The 27324-nt window shown below is 45.0% G+C and overlaps 1 protein-coding gene across 1 annotated transcript; it reads right to left on the bottom strand.

Annotated features, from left to right (window-relative positions):
- Positions 1–606: 606 nt before the first annotated feature.
- On the bottom strand, positions 607–27017 carry LOC121562811 (mitochondrial import inner membrane translocase subunit TIM50). Its single transcript, XM_041874979.2, has 11 exons — positions 26762–27017; positions 25490–25649; positions 23220–23251; positions 15959–15980; positions 11560–11618; positions 10516–10635; positions 9354–9458; positions 6959–7057; positions 1948–2104; positions 1757–1863; positions 607–1525 (listed from the first exon to the last, which is right to left on the bottom strand). The coding sequence occupies exons 1-11, from the start codon at positions 26999–27001 to the stop codon at positions 1427–1429; spliced, it is 1200 nt and encodes a 399-aa protein (XP_041730913.2). The 5' UTR covers positions 27002–27017; the 3' UTR covers positions 607–1426.
- Positions 27018–27324: the final 307 nt, after the last annotated feature.

Here is a 27324-nt window from a genome sequence, read left to right as displayed (position 1 = left end):
CGTTTGACCTGTGTCATTGCCAACAAAGGGTATATAACAAAGTATTGAGAAACTTTTGTTATTGACCAAATACTTATTTTCCACCATAATTTGCAAATAAATTCATAAAAAATCCTACAATGTGATTTTCTGGATTTTTTCCCCTCATTTTGTCTGTCATAGTTGACGTGTACCTATGATGAAAATTACAGGCCTCTCTTATCTTTTTAAGTGGGAGAACTTGCACAATTGGTGGCTGACTAAATACTTTTTTCCCCCCACTGTATGTCTGCCAATGTAACAGGCATCATTGGCAGACATCTCCGCTGTCCAACTGCCCCATACTGGGCTCGAAACAGTGATCCTCTGGTTCGAAACACACATGCCTGCCCTCCTTGACATGTAAACCGACTAAGCCATTCAAAAAGGTACCTCTTGGATGGCTCCATCAGCGACCTTTTATTTCAGCCCATGAAACATGAGACCAACACTTTACATGTTGCGTTTATATTTCTGTTCAGTATAGATGCCAGGGTTTTTAGAGGATATTCAACATGTTGCCATGAAAACACCTGATTGATGCTAGTTCACATTACATGTTCGGTTGTGCCAAATCACACAAGATGCTAGATTAGTTTTTTTCTTTATTTGGGACTTTGTGAATGGTTCACATAAACTGAATCTCACAGAACATTCAACAAGCACATATTAAGACACGAGGATCCATTTTCACTTGGTATGCGTGGCTCCAGCCCAATTTCACATGGCTTGCCTTGGCTTGATTTGCTGAAAATGTCTCTCCCACTCATTCCTACAGCGCAAGCTCCAGCCTCTGTTGCACACAGTCCCGTTGGCATCAACAGCGCCTGTCCAAGCAATGACTTCTCATTGGTGGAGATAAGAAGCTTAGAGAGTCTCAGAGTGCAACAGGTTTAATAATAATATTCATATCCTAAACCCTGACCAGCTCAGTCTTAGATATACATTTTTAAAAATGGAAACTGTTGCACAAAGCTGATCGAACTCCATCATTCCGGAGCACCAGATCCAAGTGCATGGAGTTGCAGATAAGAGCACTGTTCTCTGGTCAGTTCCCCGTATGACCGGCCGGTGGGTAGAAGTGGATTAACTAATGTGGTGGACTGAAACGGTTCAATCAATAATGTCTGTAACCACTCAGCACCATTTTGTAAATGTCAGTGCCAACAGAGGACCAATGGAAGCAGATGGGGGCATGCGCCACCTACACCCGAGCATCTGAGATCCAGGAAGTGACTTCGCTGGCGACAGAGGTACCAGAATGTTATTTTGGATTCTTGCTCCTTTCCAGCTCATCCCCCCAAGACATGCCTGTGACAGTCAAAAGTCCAGCTGATTGGATGGTCTCTCCTTGTCTCCTCCCCCACGCTGCCAGTGACTGATTGGTGGGTGCGAGTGAGAGGCCCACTCACTGTTGTTTGGAGCGCCAGAACCGTCCGGCGATGGAGCCCAAGGAGATGCCCTGCTTCTTCTGCTGGGCCAGCTCTGCCAACCTCTGCTCCTCCTCCTGTCCACACACCCATCAATATCTACAGTTACATCAGGATCTAATGGACTATTGCTCTAAAGCTCTCACAAAACAGTTGGAGAAAGGGCAACAAGCTATCAACAGTGAAAAGGTTTTTCCTACTGAAAATGTAATGTTTGAGGATAAGGACACTTCTGTTGGTTGGTAACGTTAGTGTATTTGTTAGTTGTCATCCATTGCTCCTAAACATTGGGTTTGTTTGGACAGTACCTGTGCTAGCTGCGCTTGTCTGCGTTTGAAGGCCTCTATTGGGTCGTCTTCCAGTGCGTAGTTCTCCAGGACAGAACGCACGTCATCCACTCCACTGAGAGCAATGGCTGCCAGAGAGAAACACGAGTGAATAGTGTCTGGGAAGGAACAGATTAGTCGACACACATGCCATTGCGCACACACACACTTACTCTTGAGGAAATGAGCTAGGTCGTAGAGTGTTCGGTCCTCTGAGTTGCCGTCCCACTTCGTCAGTGCCATGCCGTTGAAAGGCTGCAGGCTGAAGGCTTCCCTCTTACAGTCCACCACGATCACCTTGGAGGTGTCCCGGTTCAGACACGACACGTCCTACAGGGGAGGGGAGGGTGGAAGAGAGAGCGTTGAGTTACAAGACACTCTCTGAAGAGTAATTTATCTTAAGAAAGTTGATGTAAAAATTAAATCTATCCCTTTCATTGTTTAATAGTAATTGTGACAATTGGAAGAAATACACAAATGGCTTGCAATCATCTTAGTTCATCAATAAATGTAATGTTTGCATATACACACACATTTATAGAGGGGAGAACACACACACACTTTCCCCTGGCCTGCCCTGTGCATTGAGTCTCAGTAGTGGGCCTGGGGAGCAGATGGAGAGGGACGCCGAGTTCTCCCTATCGCTGAGGTCATCTGGATCCCCCTGAGGTGCTGCTGACTAGCCTGTCAGAGCAGGGGGAGGGGCCTGCAGTGAGTGTGTGTGTGTGTGTGTGTGTGTGTGTGTATATATATAGGATAGAACAGGCACGCTCTCCTCACTCCCAATAAATAATCAGCGTCTGCCTTCCTTCTGAGACGGGGCCCAATCCCCAAGAGAACGTGGGAGTATGTATATTGACGAGTGTGCGTTTCTACATTAGCCTAGTGTGAGGTGCAGTAATGAGTTTATGAGTGATGTATTGATGTCTGTGCTTACAGAGTTGGTCAGCCTCCATGATAACTTATTATTTCAGTCAGATAAATACAGTATGTGTGTTTGGCACATGTGTAGTTGAGAGTTGGGCCATGTGATGCATACAGTGCTTCAGAAAGTATTCATACCCCTTGACTTATACCACATTGTGTTACACCCTAAATTCAAAATTGATTAAATTGATTTTTTTCTCTCACCCATCTAGACACAATACCCCATAATGACAAAGTGAAAAATATGTTTAGACATTTTTGCAAATTAAGTGAAAATCAAAATACAGAAATCTAATTTCCATAAGTATTCACACCCCTTTGCTATGACACTCCAAATTGAGCTCAGGTGCATCCAATTTCCTTTGTTCATCCTTGAGATGTCGTTAAAACTTGGAGTCCACCTGTGGCCAATTCAATTGTTTGGACATGATTTAGAATGAAACACACCTGTCTATATAAGATCCCACAGTTGACAGTGCATGTCAGAGAAGAAACTATACCATGAAGCCCAAGGAACTGTCTGGAGATCTCAGAGATATAATTATGATGAGGCATATATTTGTGGAAGGGTATAAAACAACTTCTAGAGTGTTGAACGTTTCCAAGAGCACAGTGTGCTCCATCATTGGGAAATAAAACAATGATGGAACTACCCAGACTCTGCCTAGAGCTGGCCTTCCGACCAAACGGCGCAACAGGGCAAGAAGGACCTTGGTCAGGGAGGTGACGAAGAACCCAATGACCACTCTGACAGAACTACAGAGTTAATTGGCTAAGATGGAGAGAAGTCTCTACAGCACTTCACCAATCTGGGAGAGTGACCAGACGGAAGCCACTCCTGAGAAAAAGGCACGACAACACACCTGAAGTTTGCAAAAAGGAACGTAAAAGACAGATCATAAGGCAAAAGATTGTGGTCTGATAAGACAAAAATGGCCTGAATGAAAAGCACTATGTCTGGCGAAAACCAGGGAGAGCTCATCACCCAACTAACACCATACCTACCGTGAAGCATGGTGGTGGCAGCATCATGCTATGGGGATGCTTTTCAGCGGCAGGTACTGGGAGACTGGTAAGGATAGAGGGAACAATGAATGGAGCCAAATACAGGCAAATCCCTGATGAGGACCTGCTTCAGTGCAAACGACAGACTGGGGCAAAGATTTGTTCCACCAGGACAATGACCCCAAGCATACAGCCAAAGTAACGCTGGAATGGCTTCAGAACAAGAATGTGAAAGTACTTGAGCGGCCTAGCCCCAAAGCCCAGACTTGAATCCCATTGAAAATCTGTGGAAAGACTTGAAGATTGATGTTCACCACCGCTCCACATTTAATTTAAGAGCTTGAGAAAATCCCCAAATCCAGATGTGCAAAACGGATAGACATACCCAAGACAACTGAAAGCTGAAATCGCCGTCAAACGTGCTTCTTCAAAGTATTGACTCAGGGGGTGTGAATACTTGGTAACACTTGACACCTAGCGTCATAACCGGTCCTAATATGGTCATAACACTGTCATGCCAGTTGTGAAATATTGCTTTACTTTATAGCTGGTTATGAAACCTACATAAGTGTCAAAACCCACATAACCTACCACACAAGGCAAAACATTCCATTACACCATAGCCTATTTGTCTACAGTATTTTTAGGTTATAACATTGTTTGAAATGCACACACATTGATGTCAGACTTGCACCTACACAAATGCTCTGTTGCTGATGACTGGGATGAATGCAGGAGCAGATTTCAGGAGCAGGACAAGACCCTCTTTTTGACTGATGACTGACATAACGGCATGTACATGATAGGCCTTTCTGTCTTATATGATTCTGATGGCCTTAATGCTTCTTGACAGTGTCAGTGTATTTACTAAGTTATTTGAAATGTGATGAAAAAGACGACTAAAGAAATCATTACAACAAAGGATTTAAGAAACAAACTTTCAAAACGAAAGGAAACTTCCTGGCAGGGAAAAAACACATTCAAATAAAATGTGGGTTTTGACACTTATGTAGGTGTCATAACCAGCCATTAATTAACGCAATATGTCACAACAGGTGTAAATATATGGGTCATGACAGTGTTATGACCATATTATGTCAGCTGTTAAGACATGGTTATGACATGTTATGATGCTAGGTGTCAAGTATTCATTAACACTTTACTTATGTAAATTAGATATTTCTGTATTACATTTTCAATAAATTTGCTAAAACTTCTATAAACATGTTTCACTTTGTCATTATTGGGTATTGTGTGTAGATTAGTGAGATTTTTTTTGTAATTTAATTAATTTTAAATTCAGGCTGTAAAACAACATTTGGTATAAGTCAAGGGGTATGAATACTTTCTAAAGGCACTGTAGGGATCCGGTTTCACAGGCAGCCGTGCTCTGTGATCCCCTAACAAAGAAACAGGCAGCAAGCCAGAGTAGGTATGTGTCCAACCCACACACACACACACCCTCTCATAGGGTTATATACACACACCTACCCACAAGTTTGGTGCGCAGGTAAACAAATACGCTGTACTAGTATGACTACTTAAATCTGACACTCCCATGGAGAATGAAATGACAATTTGAACTGAAAATAAACTAAATGAAAACTGATCTCTGAAACGCAAATTTGGTGGGGCAGTCGAGCACTCAACAGTGTTGTTCAACTCCATCCAGTCGGTCCACCTGTGACAGAAGGTTGTGCCCTCCACTAACTGCCCTCTGTCTTCAGGGGGGTTCTAAACTAGTCCACATCTCACCCCTCAAAGTTGGACTTGTCATCAACATCAATGGCTGATTCTACCACAGTTAATTAGACTGACCGGCTGATATTGTGAGTCGTCAGGCTCGCTGATTTTATTGGCACATCGCATCAACTGTGGCTCCACATCGTTTGAAAACTTTTTGGGGGAAAAACACCATCGAAATTCACCATTGGACAGACGCCTGAGGCCTCGGGGGACTCCACTCTCTATTCAGACCTCCCTTTCTCTCGCTCCCTTTCTGCCTCCCTGTTGCTTTTCAGAGGGCCAGATGGAAGGCGACGGAGGTGAGAGGGAGCTTGGGAAGGGGGAGGAGGAGAGAGGAGGTAGAGACAGAGAGATGGGCAGAAGGTCACCAAAGGAAGGGGAAGGGGACAGGAGACACGTGAATTCAGGCGAGTACACAGAAGGAGAGGAGAAGATCCTGTATGTAACGTTAGAGTCAGGATGACTAAGCACCAAATAAATACATCAAAGTGGTGCATAGCACGAGGTAGCAGGTTACCCTCATCAATTCTTAATGTTTCCCGATGAATATGAGTTTTAGTAGTGAGTGATTAACATGGAAAGAACTGACCTCTATGAATAATACATGGCCATGCATCTTCACATAGAAAAGGTATACCTATACACCTACACACCACTTCAGCCATACACGTCACAACAACTAGGCCATGTAGGGACCATAACCACACATTCACTACCAGGCCAACCTAGTTTTCCCATGCATTACAAAAGCACTCCATTGAAACATGGTGATGTAAGCTAGGCATGTCCGTTACAGTCTGCTCTGATACAACCATGTAATAGATTGCAGACGACATGAGTAAAGCAACAGTATCCATCTTATACAGTATTGTCTTAGAGGTTCTCTCTGATGACAAGTTAGGTTAACTTAGTTTAACAAAGTTAATACTACTGTACTTCAGCCATGCATGGAGACTGACTCAGGCTGTTGGAGAGTGGGGGAGAGGGAGGCATAAGGTTAATGAGGCCCAGAAAGGGGAGGCGGAGGGAGGGGAAGAAACCCCTATTGTCAGGGGCCGAGGAGGAGAGAAAGAGGGATGGAGTCGGAGCATAGGAAAATCAATGCTGGAGCAGAAGGTGGCTATGCAGCGGAGACACGGGGGGTATGGCACCATTGTGCCGACCGGGTCACAGTCGAGAGGGGCGCCGGGGGTTCTGGGCTGGGGGCTTGGCCCAGGAGGAGCAGGGTTGAAAAGGAGCACAGCAACATCTCAGAGTCTTAAACTCAACTCATGTCTTAGAAAATAACAGAGAGAGAGAGCGAGAGAAACGAAAGAGCATCCAAACTAAAGCAAACCAGGGCATTTGTCTGAACAATTTGTTGGCTTTTATAGACTAACATGACCTGTCTTTGTTTTAAATTCAGAAACATGGAAGACATTCAATTCACGGAATGCTGTGTTATTGGAAACAACAGTACACACACATGGTGGCCGTGGTGGAAGGTCAGCCTGATGATTTGTTTACCTTGACGTGATGTCCCTCCATGTAACGTGTGGCGTCCCTGAAGAGGCGGTACATGACAAAGCCCTGGGGGTCGATGCTGTCAATCAGAGGGTACGCCGTCTGGGAGAGAGAACACTCATTACATCACAACCTCACACAGCATTGACATGCTAGATGCTTCTGCATATGCATGATGGCCATTGGTTACATAGCTAGATTTGGGCTGAGGATTGGGATAGACTTATGATTGTGTCGTCAGGGTCTAGTTTCCTGGTTACTACTCATAAAATCCAACTTAAAATCTATTTTCTGCATTAGAAAATCTAAAGTAACAGCTCCTCATAGAACTACATGGTTTAGTCAGCACTACTGCAGTGGGCAGGTGAAGAATACATGTGACAATATGAAGCACAGAAAACTTTGATGGGTTAATGATCCATCCCCCGTAGGGCTGCAGCTAGCGGAGTTAGACAGGCTTCAGTTTGACTTGGCACAGTCACTGCTGCAGGTCACCATAACACTGAGGCTGACCTTCACCGAGAGAAAACAACAGTCCCTAAACAAGGGGCCAATTAGACCCTGAGCTGCGCATGGCTCATTTGCATATAAATGTTGCCATAAATAAAGGGGTCTTCACAGCCCAAAAGGCAGCCCGTTCTGAGCCCGCCTGTTGGCCAAGACGTAGGTAATTAGGACAAACAATCGGGGTGAGGCATATTGGTGCCAAAACAACAAAACAGTCAAACGCAACATTAGGGATGTTGTTTGATATCAAGAATCGTCAACAGTGTTAGTTTGGAATAACAACCTCTCCCTCAACGTGACCAAGACAAAGGAGATGATTGTGGACTACAGGAAAAAAATGAGGACTGAGCACGCCCCCATTCTCATCGACGGGCTGTAGTGGAACAGGTTGAGAGCTTCAAGTTCCTTGGTGTCCACATCACCAATTAACTATCATGGTCCAAACACACCAAGACAGTCGTGAAGAGGGCAAAAACAAAGCCTATTCCCCCTCAGGAGACTGAAAAGATTTGGCATGGGTCCTCAGATACTCAAAAGGTTATACAGCTGCACCATCGAGAGCATCCTGACTGGTTGCATCACCGCCTGGTATGGCAATTGCTCGGCCTCCGACCGCAATGCACTACAGAGGGTAGTGCGTACGGCCCAGTACATCACTGGGGCCAAGCTTCCTGCCATCCAGGACCTCTATACCAGGCGGTGTCAGAGGAAGGTCCTCAAAATTGTCACAAGACTCCAGCCACCCTAGTCATAGACTGTTCTCTCTGCTACCGCACGGCAAGCAGTACCGGAGCGCCAAGTCTAGGTCCAAAAGGCTTCTCAACAGCTTCTACCCCCGAGCCATAAGACTCCTGAACAGCTAATCATGGCTACCCGGACTATTTTCACTGCCCCTCCACCCCCACCCCATCTTTTTACGCTGCTGCTACTCTGTTAATTATTTATGCATAGTCACTTTAACTCTACCCACATGTACATATTACCTCAACTAGTCGGTGCCCTGCACATTGACTCTGCACCGGTACCCCTTGTATATAGCCTCCCTACTGTTCTTTTATTTTACTTCTGCTCTTTTTTTCTCAACACTTCATTGATTTTGTTTTATTTTACTTTTTTTATTTAAAAATAAATGCATTGTTGGTTAAGGGCTGTAAGTAAGCATTTCACGGTAATGTCTACACCTGTTGTATTCGGCGCATGTGGCAAATAAAATTTGATTTGGAGTGACATAACACATTCAAAAGTGATGGATTTGTTTCAGGGTGACCATTAGAACAAAGGTCTACAGGGAAATCAAGGAGGTGACAGGTGCAGTGTGGTCACAACAAACGAGCTAAGCTACACCCAGCGGTAAGAACGGCCCTGATTGGCTGTGGCGGAGGGAGGCTGTGGCAGGTGTCTGTTAGGTAAGTGAGGCAGGCAAGTCTACGCCTTTACCAATACAAAATGCTTCTTTACTAAAACGTGACATATGGTAGCAGTTCATTTACATATTACATTTTAGTCATTTAGCAGACGCTCTTATCCAGAGCGACTTACAGTTAGTGAGTGCATACATTTTCATACTGGCCCCCCGTGGGAATCGAAGCCACAACCCTGGCGTTGCAAGCGCCATGCTCTACCAACTGAGCTACACGGGGGTTCTTGTGTTGTCTGTTGCAACACCTATAGAATTGCAGTGTTGATTGCCACAAGACAAGTTCAAAAGGGACAAAAGGGTGGGTGGGGGATTTAAGGGAAATTCTGGCTCAAGAGGATTCATCAACATAGGACAGCAAAGTTGTACTTGAACCAATCATGGTACAATAATGGTTTGACCAGATCTTGTAAGTCCTCATTGGCCCATGCCAGAACAGCGTTCAAGCCCTTGTGTTGTGTAGTGGTCACTCACCATGCCTGTTTCTGCGGTGAAGATTACTATCTCGTAGAGAGGGGCTAGCTGCTGGAACAGGTAGTCGATGCCTGGCCTCTTCTTGAAGCGCCAGCCTGTAGCCAGCTGTGGGGAGGACCAGAGAACAGACCAGTCCCTTCACATGCTTAAAGACATACTAACTACTGCCCAACTTCAATGGGATACATTCATTATGGCTAGAACACTCACTGAAAGCTATCCACACAAATAGTCAGTGAATAATTGGATTTCAAATAATCCGTTTATCACGTTATAGTGTGTTATATTTAGGGTACAATTTCTTTTTCGACAGCCACTAAATCCACATAAATGCACACAAATAACCAGTGAATGACTGATTCATTAGTTTGTTGTTATGTTATAAAGTGCTATATTTACAAGCATACATTTAGCTTTTTCAACAGCCTAAACAGAGCAGCTTAAGGCAGTTGAAGCCTTTGGATGACCTCCTGGGTGTAGGCCTATGTTGTTAACACTTGTCTTTTCTTCAGAAATCAAAGTCTGCTGAGGGCAGGTGTCAGGTTACAGCCCCACCTGTCTACTGCACTCGCCACTCATAGGAGGAGTAATAGGGGGGAGGGGGCATGGAGACTACTCAGGGAAGGGGGAGTAGCCTCCCTACTCAGGTAGAGGGGCAGTTGGAGGGTGGTGTTAGAGTAGCGGTTGGGATGGGCTCTGAGGGGGCCAGGTGGAAGCCACAGGTAATGGGTGAGAGGAGGGGGGGTCTTTACAGATAGTGGAAGTAGACAGGTGGTGTGCCCCCAGCGACCCGCAGGCCAGATGGCCACACACACACAGAAACGGGGGGAGGAGGCTGAGGTAAAAGCATAAGTAAACAAATAAAAACGAGTCTACTTATGAATTATAAATGTACCATCCAATCTATTCAAGGCTATACTCCTATATGTAACTCTGCGTTGTTGTTTTTAATCGCACTGCTTTTCTTTATCTTGGCCAGGTCGCAGTTGTAAATGAGAACTTGTTCTCAACTGGCTTACCTGGTTAAATAAAAAGGTGGAAAAAAAATTAATAAAAAAATACTGAGAGAAGGCCTCCAGGACACCCAGCCAGCCCCTGGTGCCAGGAGGCCAGAGTAAGGTGGTGGGTGAGGTGTGATAGGGAGGAAGGGGGTGGTACGTACCGACCACTCGGGGTGCAGCAGGACGTCTGTGAGCTCCAGGACCAGGGTGTAGGGGGGCTGGTAGTAGGGCTCCCTCAGGGGGTCAGGAAGCAGCTTCGGGCTCGTGGGCTCAATGATCATCTGGGGGCGCACAGATATGACATCACACTATACAATAACACAATGCTGCGGTGGGAGGAGCAAGTGGCACATCATCAGAACTACGTGGGTCAATTGACAACAAGCCAAGCTCCATTAAAAATGTATGCAATTTGTGGTGAACGAGGCCTTATCCCTTTAACACTTGACATCATTCATAAGATGTTTCTCCTCTCCCGGCTCGCCGTAGTAAAATTGGAGGAGAGTATTTGGCTGCTTATGTGGGAATGCAGGAGCGTTAAAGATGGTGGTCCACTTCCTTATTCCGTTGGTTTGCTTTTAGCTGGCCTCATCACCGCAAACACCCTAAAGCCATAATCCTGTAAGAACCAGCTGCAAGACGGAGATGGGACGAGTGGAAGAGAGAACTGACATGTTCAGGAGACCACAGGCCAGGGAGGAGGAGAGGGGGTGTGTGTTGTCGATATGCAGGGTGGAAAAGGGGGGAGCGCGTGTATACACACACACGAAGGACACGGGGGGCTGTTCACGCTCCATTGAAGAGATCAAAGAGCTATGAGGGAGATGGATTTTGGTGTGTATGTGTGGAGGGGGTCTAACTGAACAGCAGCTGCAGGCCCATGCAGAGGCCTTCCTGCTCTAAGCGGTCTGGCTGCACCTGCCTCTGCTTCAGTAAAGACAGACAGGAGGCCTAACATGGCTCCCAGTCTCACCCAGTGTACATTTCCCAATCCAGCGGTTAACCCAGGGGTTTAGCGGACAATGACCTTTTATTCTAACTCCCTGAACAAAATCCTCCAGCCTCAGAGGAAAAGGCTGGCTAGATCAGCCACATAGCAAATGCTACCAACTGTAGAGCGGAGCCATCCATTGATCAGGCTACATTGAACAGTGGGAGTGGCAGAGACCGTTTCTTCTGTTTTGTGTTTATTTCTTATCACCCACCTGTCTGTAGTCTTGGAAATACTTGAACGTCCTTCTCAACTGCTGGATAACTGGGGCGTCTGCAAGAGAGATAAAATGAGAACAGTGTGGAGCAAGCATCATTTCTCTACACACCATACTCAAGACTGAACACTTAGCCTAAGGGGAGTTGTGGCCCATGTATGTATTGGCCATAGGAGTTATTGAGCATCTCAAGCCCACTCCGGTGGTGGTAGAATGTAGACATCTGCAGTCCTAATGAATGGCATTTAAAGGGGTAATCAGCAGTTGCTACATACACTGAACAAAAATATAAACTCAACATGTAAAGTGTTGGTCCCATATTCCATGAGCTGAAATAAAAGATCCCAGAAATGTTCCATATGCACAAAAAGCTTATTTCTCAAAAATGTCGTGCACACATTTGTTTACATTCCTTTTAGTGAGCATTTCTCCTTTGCCAAGATAATCCATCCAGCTGGCAGGTGTGGCATATCAAGATTCTGCTTAAACAGCATGAAAATTACACAGGTGCACCTTGTGCTGGGGACAATGAAAGGCCACTAAAATGTTAATTTGTGTCACACAACACAATGTCACAAGTTGAAGGAGCATGCAGTTGGCATGCTGATTGCAGGAATGTCCACCAGAGCTGTTGCCAGAGAATTGAATGTTCATTTCTCTACCATAAGCCACCTCCAACGTCGTTTTAGAGAATTTGGCAGTATGTCCAACCGGCCTCACAATCGCAGACTATGGTTGTTATTTTATCGATGGCAATTTGAATGCACAAAAATACTGTGACAAGATCCTGAGGCTCATTGTGACACCCATTTTTTTTTTTTAAAGGTATCTGTATTCCCAGTCATGTGAAATCCATAGATTAGGGCCTAATGAATTTATTTCAATTGACTGATTTCCTCATATCAACTGTAACTCAGTAAAAAATCTATGAAATTGTTACATGTTGCATATTTTTGTTCAGTATACATTTTTAGACTTAAATTAATGATATGTAACCATTGATTCTTGAAGAATATAACTTATAAATACGTCATAAGCTTAGTATAACAGTCGTACGCCATTAGAACCCAAAATAAAAGCTTGTCTTACTCCAATGTTTGTAAACAAAGAAAATGTAAACAAACACTAAATAGCCTCAAAACATGGTTAAAACTATAATTTTAATATCATGGATGGTTAGTCCTTGCATCCATAGCTGAATTTGAGCGTGGTAAAATGTATCCAGCCCTCAGCTTTTTAACAAACCAGGATGACCGCTTTATTGTTTCTACCTGCAGCCCCTGGCCACAGTGTGTTTAACCAGGCAGGCCCCTCTGGGTCCCCCAGCCCAGTAACAGCAGGCCTGGGAGTGGGTGAGATGGTTAAACACCCCCTACCCCTCCGGCCTGCCTGCGTATTCGTGTTTTATCAGGCCTGCATGTTTTATTAGTCCTGGGAGGAACATACTCTTCCAGAGAGTGTTGGACTGTGACTGGCCCTGTTGACAAACCTCTCCCATGGGATCGCAGAACCAAGCCAGGCTGGGGGTGGGTGGTGATCGCTACACACCCCTGCAGAGGGACGGGGGTTGCAGTGGCGTGTGTATGTGTTTGGTTTGTGTAATAGGTTTGTGCCCCTGTGTGAGGAACTGTGGACAGGATGGATCAAGGCACGCTTTTATCATGGTAATAAAGGGGCAGGGGGTTAGTAGTGGTGGGATGAGTGTGAAAGGAGGATGACAGGAAAAGGATGGTGAGGAGATGAATATTTGTCAGCCAGGCCACAGTGGGTCCTTCCATGATGATGAGCGAGAGGAGGGGAAGTTACCTCCATTTCTGGCCATATATTCAGGGACATAGGCATACCATTTTCTCCATTGGTAACAGTTGGCTGTCACTATTACTGTGATCAAATTCAGTCTTATCAAAAGCAGAACCCCCATTATGGCAAAAACAAAGCAGTCCTTTTCCACAGTTGGGACTGACATTGACTCTGAAAGGAAGGCCGCTACAAAAAACAAAAACAAAAAAGACCCCCAGAAAAGCAGGCTTTGACAAGCAGCAGCACTCTGGTCAGGCAGCCTCGTCTTAACCTTGTTTGCCAGTGTAATAGAGGCAGGCCATTGTGGCCAGTGGAAAGGCTATGTTGCTCTCGGGAGGGATGTCTATTTAAACAGGGGAGAAGTAGGGAGGGAACGAGGGAGGAAAGGCGAGAAAGATCGATGGCCGGGCCTCCGGACACAACAAAGGCCTCCTTTAATCCCGGACCGGGGTGGCATATGCTCCACTAGTTTGCCTAAGGCCATTATTACTCTAATGCCTTTCTCCTCCTCCCTCTTCTTTTTTTTTTGTTGGGGGGGGGTGGCTCTTGCTTTTCTTTTCCATTTTGGCCCACGCTGTACCCGGCTTAGGGACACAGGCTGTTGGTTGGGCCGGTAGGTACAGGAGGCAGGCTGGGTTGGTTAGTTTGTTTGTTTGGAGCCCTGGTGGTCTTTATTCTCCTAGGGGCTGTACGTCTCTGTCAGAGCGAGCAAACATGGAGGTCGTACAGAACGGCCACTTGTCAAGTCACAGCCAAATACGGGCTCTGAGGATCCTAGCTGTGGGATACTGACTGGGACACATGGAGGGTGAATGATCTAACAAAATGGACCGGAAGAGATGAGGTCTTCCAAGTCATGAAACGCCTCCAAAAAGGACAAGTCAGTTATTTAAGCCTAATAATAGTGCTTGAAGATTAATGCAATACATATGGTGTTTGTACTGACTGATTGCATACTGCATCAATACCATTTATTAGATCCACAGTACACACTAGGAGAAAGCAACAACTTCCAACCTCAGTGAGTATTTTGAAAGCAGTCCAGTGTGTCCTCAATAGGGTGGTCTTTGGGGAGCTCATCACCTTCACAGCGTCCAACGCTCCTCCTCAGCATAATGCCCCTGCTCTGAATACCATCACTTTGCATGGCGACACGGGTCTGGCGAGCATGCCTGTTTGCAGGCCAGACCTCAACGCCCCGGGTCCCTGAGGACCCATCCAGCGGAGGCGTCCAGGCTGCCTTCCCCCCCCCCATCCCCAATCCCCTTCTGCCACTTGGGATGGAGGGCGCGTGGGCAGGAATGCTTCCTCTACACTCCCCCGGGGGCCCCTCAGGCCATCATTGGCCTTCATTAGGGGTATTGAACGCTGTGGGTGCATCAGGACTGGCCAATAACAGCAGCAGCCGTAGCAGCACTCTGGGCACTAAGGTAATAAGGAGAGCCACAGCAGCGGTGCCAGATAGAGACAGCGATAGGGGACTTTGGGGAGCGTGAGGAATTCATTAAGTAATTATTGGTATAACAGGGTGATTGTTACGCGTTTAAGAGGAGACTTCCCCCCCCCGTTCTATCGGATATAAAATCAACACTTCTGGAAAGGGCCGCAGCTGTCCCCGGCATTAGCATAGCTTTGAAGCAGGGAGGGAGGCACCTCGCGACTCAGTCCCCCTGCTCTGCCCTCTGTCATTTCAATAGCATAGCCAGTCATAGGAGAACTCTACACATTCCCTCTCAGCTCCACACTGGCCAAACGTGCACTCAGTGGAGGGAGAGAGGATAACAATCAAAATACCAATGAAACAGACAGATAGGATTACAAATCTATTGTGGAAACCAATGGGTTGTAATACTATGAAATGGAGAGAAAGACTATCTAATTTCCAATTTCCTGTGTGTCGGTCTTGTCATGAGGCCCTTTTCACCAGGTTGTCAGCCTGGCTGTTTATAGGGATGACTGATGGCTGAGGGGCATTTGGGGGGGTTGGTTACCAGCTGGTGGGTACAGGGTGGTAGTCACACACAGAATGGAGGGGGCGGTTGGCATTGCCTGTGCTTTGGGTGTGGGATGCATGCAAGGTGGCATTTCTCAGTGGGTTGATCGATCATACACCCCCCCTTCCTGCCCGCCATCCTAGGCTGACAGCAGAACAGGCAAGCTAGAGGGGGGCTAATCTGGAACACTGTCAATTAATGGGTGGACCATGGTATGGATATGTTGGTAATTAGATTGGTAGAGGTCTGCCTGAGGGTGCAAGCAAACATAGCCTGCAACATCGCTTATTTTTAATTGACAAATCTAAGGGAACTGTAAACAACAGGGCTAAGCCTTCACAAGTAAATGACCAACAGCTGTCTGAACGTAGCCTATAAAACATAACTGATGTAATGTGAATCGAGATCCATTTACAAACCAGGAGCAGATGTTTGGGAACACAGGTGTGCCAAAAGCCTCAGAGACCTAGGGGGCAAAAATAAACTGATCTCTAAGCTAACTCAACTTTGAGAAAAGAAAACCTCTCCAAAATACCTTATGGATTAGGCTAAATACACAGGTATTGTCAGTCATCAGGGAAACAAACGAGAAAACAACTCACCATTGTCAAACTCATCTGGAATCTGTAAGAGAAGACAGAATAAGGAAATTGAGAAACGGTTCACTTCACATGTTTGTGTGATTGCCAGGTCAGCGTTAATCAAATGCTACGGTTGACAGAAAACTCACACTGTATGGCCTAAGGCATAACGTAAATAACATGACATTGTGTGGTTGTGTTTATGTTCAAACGTCAGTGTCAGCCAATTCAGCGGTGTTTGTGTTTAGGCCCAAACAGCCACGACACCTCTCAAATACTACTGAATATTCCTTTATTGAAGTTGATAGCTATCCAGGCTAGTTAGCATTTAATCTCTTTCTATGCATCTAAACCAGGGGTAGGCAACTAGATTCAGATGCGGGTCGATTTATGTCAGCGCAAATGGTCGGGGGGCCAGAAAATTATAATTTGTACACTGCAAATTGACCACAACTAAGCCCCAAAAGAGATTGTATTTTCAAATACAATCATTTCATACCTTGATTACATTGAGACACGATCACCTTTTTTGTTGTTGTGGGGATACTTGGGAACAGATTTCCTAAAATAAACTAGTTTTTAGCTGAATTCCTGCTGATTTTACAGTCTTGTGGCAAAAAATTGGAATCCCCCCCCAAAATAATCACTTGCGGACTGGTTTTGGCCTAGGGGCCGCCTATTGCCTGTTGCTGATCTAAACCGAATAGCAATACTGTACCAATGTTTGACATACTCTCTTATAAACAGTTCTTAAGCAGGGACTAAGGTACAAAAGTTAAAAGAGACAGTCGTTTTCTCCTTGAGAGCACAGACACCAAGACCGTCCAAACCACTCACGTTCTACTCTCCGCCTGGACAGCCCAGCATCTGTGTGTAGTGCACTGTGTAGTAGAGTCCAGTATATTGAACCGTGGAGCGGCTGCTAGTCTCTGTGCGTCATGCCTACGTGTGGCCCTCCCAATCCCTCGCGGTGACACTTTCAGCAGCGCGCCACACCAGCCCACCAATTAACAGACAAATTAAATCTCCCAGCTGATCTGAATATTCAGCTGCATCTGCCAGCAGGTTGCCGGCCTGGGCCAACCTGGGGGTCTACCTTGCCTGCCCAACGGGGGGGAGAAAGAAAGAGAAAAAGAGAGAGAGAACCAGCCGGGGGCCAAGGTAGACACCACATGCTGCACGCTGGGGCAACTACATGGGAACAGAGGGGGTGGGCTGGAGCTGTTTCATCCCCCTCCTCAACACCCCTCCCTCCCTATCAAGGCTGTCCTGAGGGGGTTGCAGTGGTCGAAGAGACAGACTGCACAACTACGCCCCCTGCTGTCTGTGCATGGTTATGAGTTGCCCTTATATAAACGCAGATCACTTGATCACTGACACTGTTCATGATATAGATAACTGCTTACAAAGCACACTGCCCATCTATAGTGACTTATTCCTCAATTATATATTACACCCGATTAATTTCATAATGACAGGTAAACCTGTATATTATGGCAAAGGTAAGGGGATGGGCCAGTAGGGAAAAGGTCAACAGTCATGAGTCGGCCAGGTGTGCCCTCTAGTGGCTGTGTAAGGAGAATGAGATCGGTCTAGTTGTTTTCCCCTTTACCCTAAAGTCTATGCAAACGGCGCCAACGGAGGTCCATTTGCGCCACGTTCCAAAAATGCATAAATGTACGTATAACTACGTAGAGAGCGACGCAAAGGAACATCCGTCAGCTCTGTTTGCGTAGACTGTGTAGAGCCCTTAAGAGGTTTTCTTTGCTGGCAGCCAACCTTGGAATCGGGTGCGATCCTCTTAAAGCACTCAGACTAGACATCTCATTCAGAGATAAGCTTACGCTTAGGAAAGGGAGGCAAATGACAGTCGTATCAACCCCTATGTCGGTAGTGTCTAGTATATAGTGTCCAGCATCTCCGCCTTCCTATCCTAAACCAATAGCGTCACGTAGGCTAAAGCTAGTCAGGGTTGGAGTCAGTTAAGGAAATTAGTTGAAATTCATGAACAAATCATTATCAATTAATTGATCTTATTTCCATGCCCTGTCTCCAATTATATAATTAGCAGAATGTTGAGGAACAAATATTCCTTGCCTCTGCTCTGACAAAATATTGTTTTCCCATTAAAGCATCTCTCAAGAACCACTTCTTATCACAGAGCAGTGAATTAACTCAGAAAAGACTTGGGTCTGCCAAATTGGACCTTCAGAGGAGGTTGACATTGTCCGAGGTGTGCGATTGCTCATTTAGGGATCATTCACACCTGGTCACAACACTGGGGCAGAGGCCCGGGAGACCAGGGGCAGGCCATGTTCCCGAACCAGCTACAGGATGGCCATGGGAACTCTCACCAAACATCAGAGGTGGCCACTTATTGCTCTGAGAGATGAAAATAGTTAAAATCAAATGTTATTCGTCACATGCGCCGAATACAACAGGTTAAGACCTTTCCATGAAATGCTTACTTACAAGCCCTTAAGCAACAATGCAGTTTTAAGAAAAATCTGAGTTAAGACAGCCGTGTACAATATGGATGTATGAGACCATCGATCCTCACAGCAACACACTGGTAAGGGGCAAATCCCATTATAAGAGATGGTGCCTGAGCTAGTGAAAGGAATGAGAATTGGTTGTCACCAATGTTCCCTCTAAGCTGCTTGGAGGTCCCCGGGACTGCCAGGCAGAAGAACTATCAGCCTGCGCAGAGAAGCACGAGATTGAACTTCACTCAACTTTCTAGAGTTTTCCCCCTTACTGTGGGAATTGTGATCTAATCAATGCAATATTAGCCACTTTCAATGCAACATACCGAAACAAAACTAACTACGCAAGACGTAGTACGCAAGAGATTTTGTTGTAGGCAGAACACATCGGAGTAGGATTCTATTGCTTTGAGTCACCTCCTTGTCTGAAGGACAAGTGGATAAACAGGTTAATGTCAAGCCCTGCATGTTTTTTTTCAAAAGTCTCATGGAATGTAGGCCTGCATTGAACACCACACATTGGCTGCTACTTTAGGCTGAACGATAGAACAGCTATTTCCATGTTAAGATATTATGGGATGCATTTTCCCCATTGTTTTTGATGGTAGGCCACTCCGGTAGGCCTACATTATGATCAAATAGCCACAGTAGCCTACTTGACCACTGTCTGAAACTAACTTAAAGCGGGTACAGCCTCAATGTTCACAGTAAACACGCGCTGGAAGTTGCACAGAATTTTCACAACGTTCAAGTTTGCGCTCAGCAAACCTGAAAATTGCTCAGTGCCTAATTTTTTGAGGGAACATTGGTTGTCACTCCCAAGTTCCAAAATGCACTCATCCGTTTTGGAAATTCATCAGATACTTGTCCAACCCATTGAGCAGTGGTCACCAACCTTTTGAGTCAAGATCACTTTCGCAGTCAAAAAGCAAAATATGATTTAAAAAAACATTACCCTATTAAAAACAGTTCTGTAGGAATGAGGTTTGTGCAGTAGGCCTAATATATTATCACAGCATATTGGCTATATGCCTGGCGTACCAATATTGTTCTTCTCAGACCATATTATATTTCAAAACTCGAGCTTGATAACAAAATAGATCAGTTGGTGTAGCACTTGCGAGGCACAGCTGAGTATAAATTGAAATAATTCGCTATTTCGATTTTACTGGACTGATGGTATCTACATCTGATGATCATGGTGCTTTCAAGACAATTGGGAACTCCGGAAAAAAAACTAGGTCAAATCATGACGTCAGTGATCTTCAGGTCGGACTCTCACGGTCCCTGCTCCCCTCTTCCTTTCCTCCGGTGAGACTGACCAGAGAGAGGGGACACAGTCTTCCACCTGATGGCCAAACTCCAGTTGCACTGCATCTGCCTCATGCACAAATTCATGTTGTTCCTATGACCTGAGAAAGTGAAATATTCCTCGATATTAAAATAGACACGACGAGCTGCTAATAATAATAATAACACAGGGCTATCGATACACTTGGCTACTCACTCACTGTAGCTGCAGCGCAAATGGAAGTAGGGAGAAACGCTTTTATGCTCTGTAATAGTGCTGAACAAAAACTGTGTTTACAGCGCTGAATAAAAACGTAGACATTAACTCACTCTTTGCTGTATTTGGCAGTGTCTCTCTGGTCATGGTTTAGAAAAGTTATGAAATCTCACTTATGCTACTATCAAACTTTGCTGTGGCCGGGGTCATGGAAGCTGTAGGAACGGTGATTTGAGCTATCCGATTGGTTGGTTCAAAATAGGAACACTTTGCCTACTCAGTGCCCAGGGATTCTGAATCAAGTGCACCTACCGCCAACAGCGCAACACAAATATATATATCTTTTTTTAATGAGCGCAAGCCTTTCTCAGGAGATTTTCTACAGAAATGTTTGGTGATCGACTAGGAATTCCTTGATGATCCACCGGTTGGTGACCACTACCCCAGAGTGACAAAATTAGTTATCATATTCCAAGATAATACTTTATTCTAATTCGAACAGGGGAAAATGGGAGCCAAACAGAACCCAATCCGGGGCGGCAGGTAGCTTAGTGGGTAAGAGCGTTGTGCCAGTAACCGAAAGGTCGCTGGTTCTAATCCCCGAGCCGACTAGGTGAAAAATCTGTCGATGTGCCCTTGAGCAAGGCACTTAACCCTAATTGCTCCTGTAAGTCGCTCTGGATAAGAGCGTCTGCTAAATGACTAAAAATAAATAAATAAATAAATAAAGGCTACTTGACATACGATAAGGCTGTAGAGTTACTGATGTCACTCAGCACAAAAAGGTGTGTCTCCTTATTTTATTCCCCCAGACACTCAGTGTCGATGACTAGTCATGCTTTCACTAGCATGTTCAGCCTTAGAACCTTGAGGCAACTGCATTAATGCAAAGCCCAAAATATGCTGCTGTACAAGTTTGGCCTTGAAATGTAACTGCATTAATCTACCCTTGCACTCTTCCATCGGAAAGGTGTTCCAAACGTTAGGCTCCTGTGGTTCCTGAGAGGAAGCCATAGAGATGAGAACAGGATCCAGCTCCTTTTCTCACAGTGACACCCAAAGACCTCTAATGAACACAGCTCCTCCAGTCTGAGGGGACACGTGTGGGCTCCAGCACCCAGAGGCCTGGCACACTCCACTCACAGCAGCCTGACAAGTGTGCCCACAAGAGCCCTTTGAAGTGGGTGATAGGTGAGAAAGGCATACTATTTTAAGTGCCCACCTACCCAAAGTTCCAAACCCAGACCTCTAACTCCTGGCAGAGGGCCACAACTCACAGCAGCCTAAGAAGTGTGCCTTTTGAAGTGTGAACAAGCTTAAACTGTAAAGTGAACAACAGGACATGATAAGTGAAAGAAATGTGCTCTTTGAAGTGCCCCAAACCCACACCTTTGACCACTGACACAGGTCACAATCTCCTGAGAAGTGTGCCCTTTGGTAGCTTGGTCTCACTTAAGGCAGGACATGATGGGTAACACTTTATGAGGAAGTGTGCAAGAGGTGTAGAACCCAGAGACCAGGATATCATCTGACCAAACATTTGTGCCAAACAGGACCAAATCCAAAGCGACCACTGAACCTAAGACTTTGCTGTAGAGCTACTGATGTCACTCAGTACAAGAATGAACACCTCATTTCCTCCCCACAGAAACTCATAACTGTAGTTGACTCGTCATGTTTTCACTAGCATGTTCAGCCTTAGAACCTCGGGCTACTGATGAATGCGAAGCCCAAATATGCTGCCGTACAAGATTGGCCTTGGGCTGTAACTGCATTAATCTACCTTAGGACTCTTCCATTGGACATGTGGGCCAGACCTTCACGTTAGGCTCTTCTGGTTCCTGAGAGGAATCCATAGAGATGAGAACACGATCCAGCTCCTTCTCTCACAGTGACACCCAAAGACCTCCAATTGACACAGCTCATCCAGTCTAAGGGGACAAGTGTGGGATCCAGCACCCAGAGGCCTGGCACACTCCACTCACAGTCTGACAAGTGTTCCCTCTGAAGTAAGATAAGTGTGCTCTTTCAAGTGGCCACCTCCCAAATCCCACACCTCTAACCCGTGGCAGAAGGCCACACATCACGTAAGGCCTACATCCCTCAAATCACAGCAGCCTGAGAAATGTGCCCTTTGAAGTGGCCACAGGTTTTAACTATGAAACACCAAACTAGGGTCTTTGGTGACGAAGTGAGCCCTAAGAAATGTCAATGTTCCCAAACCCACAGCTCTAACCCCTGGCACCTGCCACATATCAAAGTTACCTGAGACATGTACCCTGTGGAGGATGTTGCCCCCCATCCTGTTCTCATTCCACACATCCTGCCCAAACTAATGCCACTGAAAAATAGACATTACTGACCACAAGAGTAATCTCAGCCAACTACAGTATGTTCACCTTGAGGCAAGCTCCTTCAGTGGCTTTTGGATTATATTTTACCCACTTATTATGGGTGTAACTTAATAGTAAAATTGTGATACATTGCTGTAAGCACAAGGAACCTTAATATTAGGTAAGTAGCTGGTCATCTCATGTACTACAATAAGGTTTTCATTCAAAAAGTGTTGAGTAAATGGACGTCAATTCACTCAGGGGTCGACAATTCACATCATGAAGGCTGAGCCTTGGAAAGGTGTTCCAGACGTTAGGCTCCTGTGGTTCCTGAGAGGAAGCCATAGAGATGAGAACAGGATCCAGCTCCTTTTCTCACAGTGACACCCAAAGACCCCTAATGAACACAGCTCCTCCAGTCTGAGGGGACACGTGTGGGCTCCAGCACCCAGAGGCCTGGCACACTCCACAAACAGCAGCCTGACATGTGTGCCCTTTGAAATGAAAGAAGTGTGCTTTTTCAAATGCCCACCTTCCCAACCCCATACCTTTAACCCCTGGCAGTTAACAGACTATTTACAGTAAGCTGACAAGTGTGCCCTTTGAAGTGGACAACAGGACCACACCTAAAAGGTGAAAGAAGAGTGATCTTTGAAGTAGTCACCTTCCCAGACTCACAACTCTAGTCCCTGGTGTGCCTTGTGGGAAACCATACACACCGCAAGCACTAGCATGAATCAATTAACGAACTACATGGAATCTACCTGAGAAGTGTGATAAGTGTGTCACCACCTTCCATTATGCACACTTTAAAACCCACTGGCACAAGCCACAGTCTGCTTAGAAGTTCTACAGAACTTTGTCTGGCAATCTTATACCTATACTTGTCAATAATTGGTCCTAAAAGTCGATAAACCACATGTTCTGCATCAAAACATGTTTTAATAAAAACATACCGTGTTTCCTTGTTCATCCACTGAATTGCTACCTGTATACAGGGAGAAAAACATTACTTATGATAGAAATATAATATCATAGATGTATAATATTATTTGCTTTGAAACAACATGAGCATATGTTGCATTACATGCATCAGATGCCATGTGTCCACAAATCAAATTACTTCTGAAAAGCATATGGCACCGCACAATGTGTCATGTGTTTCAGAAAAGTGACATAACAGACTTTGTGAAACATTCAACCATTCCTTTTGACAAGTATGGTCATGTCTTTTACAATTCAACCATTCATCTAGGCTGACGGGAATGACAGAAAGTACAATAACACTGGAATATAATATCTATTTTTTATCTTTGATTCACATACAATAGCTATTGAACTGTAAATTGATCAGAAAAGGCAGACATGCTTTGAGAAAACACATTTGAGAAAGCCATAAGATGAGTGCAAAGAAACGGCTGATCAAAATTCTACATCATTGAGATGAGAGGAGAGTAATATACAGTTGAAGTCGGAAGTTTACATACACCTTAGCCAAATACATTTAAACTCAGTTTTTCACAATTCCTGACATTTAATCCTAGTACAAATTCCCTGTCTTAGGTCATTTAGGATCACCACTTTATTTTAAGAATGTGAAATGTCAGAATAATAGTAGAGTGGGTCAGAAGTTTACATACACTCAATTAGTATTTGGTAGCATTGCCTTTAAATTGTTTAACTTGTGAAAGGCTACCCGAAACGTTTGACCCAAGCTTCCCACAATAAGTTGGGTGAATTTTGGACCATTCCTCCTGACAGAGCTGGTGTAACTGAGTCAGGTTTGTAGGCCTCCTTGCTCGCACACGCCTTTTCAGTTCTGTCCACAAATGTTCTATAGGATTGCGGTCAGGGCTTTGTGATGGCCAATCCAATACCTTGACTTTGTTGTCCTTAAGCCATTTTCCATAACTTTCCATAACCCATTTGTGACCAAGCTTTAACTTCCTGACTGATGTCTTGAGATGTTGCTTCAATATATCCACATAATTTTCCTTCCTCATGATGCCATCTATTTTGTGAAGTGCACCAGTCCCTCCTGCAGCAAAGCACCCCCACAACATGATGCTGCCACCCCTGTGCTTAACGGTTGGGATAGTGTTCGTCGGCTTGCAAGCCACCCTTTTTCCTTTAAGATGGTCATTATGGCCAAACAGTTCTATTTTTGTTTCATCAGACCAGAGGACATTTCTCCAAGAAGTACAATCTTTGTCCCCATGTGCAGTTGCAAACCGTAGTCTGGCATTTTTATGGCGGTTTTGGAGCAGTGGCTTCTTCCTCGCTGAGCGGCCTTTCCGGTTATGTCGATATAGGACTCGTTTTACTGTGGCTATAGATACTTTTGTACCCGTTTCCTCCAGCATCTTCACAAGGTCCTTTGCTGTTGTTCTGGGATTGATTTGCACTTTTCGCACCAAAGTACGTTCATCTCTAGGAGACAGAACGCGCCTCCTTCCTGAGCGGTATGACGGCTGCGTGGTCCCATGGTGTTAATACTTGCGTACTATTGTTTGTACAGATGAACATGGTACCTTTAGGCGTTTGGAAATTGCTCCCAAGGATGAACCAGACTTGTGGAGGTCTACCATTTTTTTCTGAAGTCTTGGCTGATTTCTTTTGATTTTCCCATGATGTCAAGCAAAGAGGCACTGAGTTTGAAGGTAAGCCTTGAAATACATCCACAGGCACACCTCCAATTGACTCAAATTATGTCAATTAGCCAATCAGAAGCTTCTAAAGCCATGACATCATTTTCTGGAATTTTCCAAGCTGTTTAAAGGCACAGTAAACTTAGTGTATGTAAACTTCTGACCCACTGGAATTGTGATACAGTAAATAAGTGAAATAATCGGTCTGTAAACAATTGTTGGAAAAATTACTTGTGTCATGCACAAAGTAGATGTCCTAACCGACTTGCCAAAACTATAGTTGGTTAACAAGAAATTTGTGGAGTGGTTGAAAAAAAACTACCTTTAATGACTCCAACCTGAGTGTATGTAAACTTCCGACTTCAACTGTACAAATCTGCCCATTCACCTAAAGCTCAGAAGAAGTTATCAAGAATGCCCTCCTAAAATTAAATATTCCACAGAGCAAGGAGAGGGTGTCCAAAATCACTCCACTATCCAATATGACCTTCACTCGTGCTGCTGGTTCAGTGTCAGCCCTTGACATGCTGCTGCTCTGAGAGTGGAGGAGGCCAAAGAGAGGGAACAGGCACACTCACCGAATATGTAAACCATGCCGACCGCACCCCCTATCCCCATCAGGCCTGCTAACCGCATCACCATCTTCTTGGCATAGGCTGTGTTCTCCTTCTGTTTCTTGTCCTCTCCCTGGTCCTGCTTCTGCTCCGAGTCCCCATCCCCCTCTGGAGGAGGCTGGTCCTGTCAGTGTAAACAGCCAGGTCAGATTCTGTTTTACTTCCTCACACAAGACAGCTAGACATTATATTGGGAATACGTAGCTATAATACAGAATAGTTTGGAAAAGGAATTTAAATCATTTAAAGGGAAATTAGATTATGCATCTAGTATATATACCAGTAGGTAGTGCCAAATCAATACAAACGATCTCAGTGATGTAAGACAGTGGTTATAGATTCGAAAGATTTACAAATGACATTTAAAGTAAAATATCCTGCACTGTTATTTAACTGTGACAATAAGATTAATCAGTGTGCGTGCAGGAAATGCATTGGGGGCGTGGAGTGTATAGCTGACCTTCAAAAATCGAGAAAAACCTTGACAGATACCATAGATCTAATGTAATGGTAGCCTTGTACAGAAGCCTTGATGTGTGGAAAAATAAATAATAGACGGTGGCTGAACATGGGTGTATAAGTGCTAGCTAGCTGGATATCTAGGTAAAGTTAGTTAGCTAATTGGCTAGGGCTAGCTGGCTAGTATCATAAGGCTAGTTTATCTCCTGGAATATGCCTGGGTGTGTGACATGTGAAAGTAAGCAATGAGCTAACGTTAGCTAACTAGTTAGGTAACTAACGCACTGGCAATTGAAAACAAAGATATGTAGCTAGCTATCTAACTAATTATTACAGCTAGTAGCAAAGGCACTGTTTGTTGGTAAGCTAGCTGACTGGATGCAGCCAGTTGGATGACAGGGTCCGTGCTATCCGGGATCCTCGGGACGTCACTACCCCATTGAAGGTGAAATTTAAAATGGTTTGGATAGGGTTTATCGTGAAGGATCCCGGATTACATTGAACTGGATGACAGGCTAGCCTAGCTCAACATGCTAATCCGGAGACTTCATTAATCCAGCCAAATAATGGCGTGTAAATGGAAAATAATTATATTATTAATAGTGTCGTGAGAGACCCTGAGGTTCAACAAACGACAAATGACAACTCATGAAAACCAAACCAACGGATTTATTTAATGTCTCTTTGGTTTTTCTGTAACCTTGCTTGTTAAAATTATGGCTATCTAGCTAACGTTACCCAACCAGGCAGGGGGGAATGTCAGTTAGCTTGACTAACCTGACTCTTCTGTTGCTGCTGAAGCCTCTCTTGCAAGATTGCTTGAGCAAGTCCACCAGTAGCACTGCCCTCTCCTGTTGGCGGCTTATCCGTGGAAAGTGCCCGAATCAAGTCCACCACTGTGGGGGTTGAACCGCCTCTGCCCCGGTTCCTGAGCCTGAGGAGGCCCCTGCTCGCCCGGACACACATGGGGAACATAGACGTCGCCGACATCTTGAATGGGAGAGAGCCGGTGAACATAGCGCGAGTGAAAAGGACAAACGCGCCTGATTGGCTTATGTTACTCTGAGCGAGAGCCATAAAGTGCAATAAAAATCGTTAAAGGTCACGTGGAACAAAATAGGGCGGTACTTACAGCGTTTTCTCCAATCGAAACAAAGATTTCGTTGACCTTCGAATGCCACCCAAAATGTCCATCATTACTGATGGCAATGCCCAAAGTCTGTTAAAAATACATCCCTGCCCTGTAGGTTTTTACAGAACTGTAGCTTAATACACACAACAAAGTGTATTTTATATTACTGTACCACTCTTATTCCCTTCGACCAGTCTAAGTTGTATTA

This window comes from Coregonus clupeaformis, chromosome 5 (assembly GCF_020615455.1).
Source record: "Coregonus clupeaformis isolate EN_2021a chromosome 5, ASM2061545v1, whole genome shotgun sequence".
Classification (NCBI taxonomy): Eukaryota; Metazoa; Chordata; class Actinopteri; order Salmoniformes; family Salmonidae; genus Coregonus; species Coregonus clupeaformis.
This window is presented reverse-complemented; position numbering and strand designations above follow the sequence as displayed.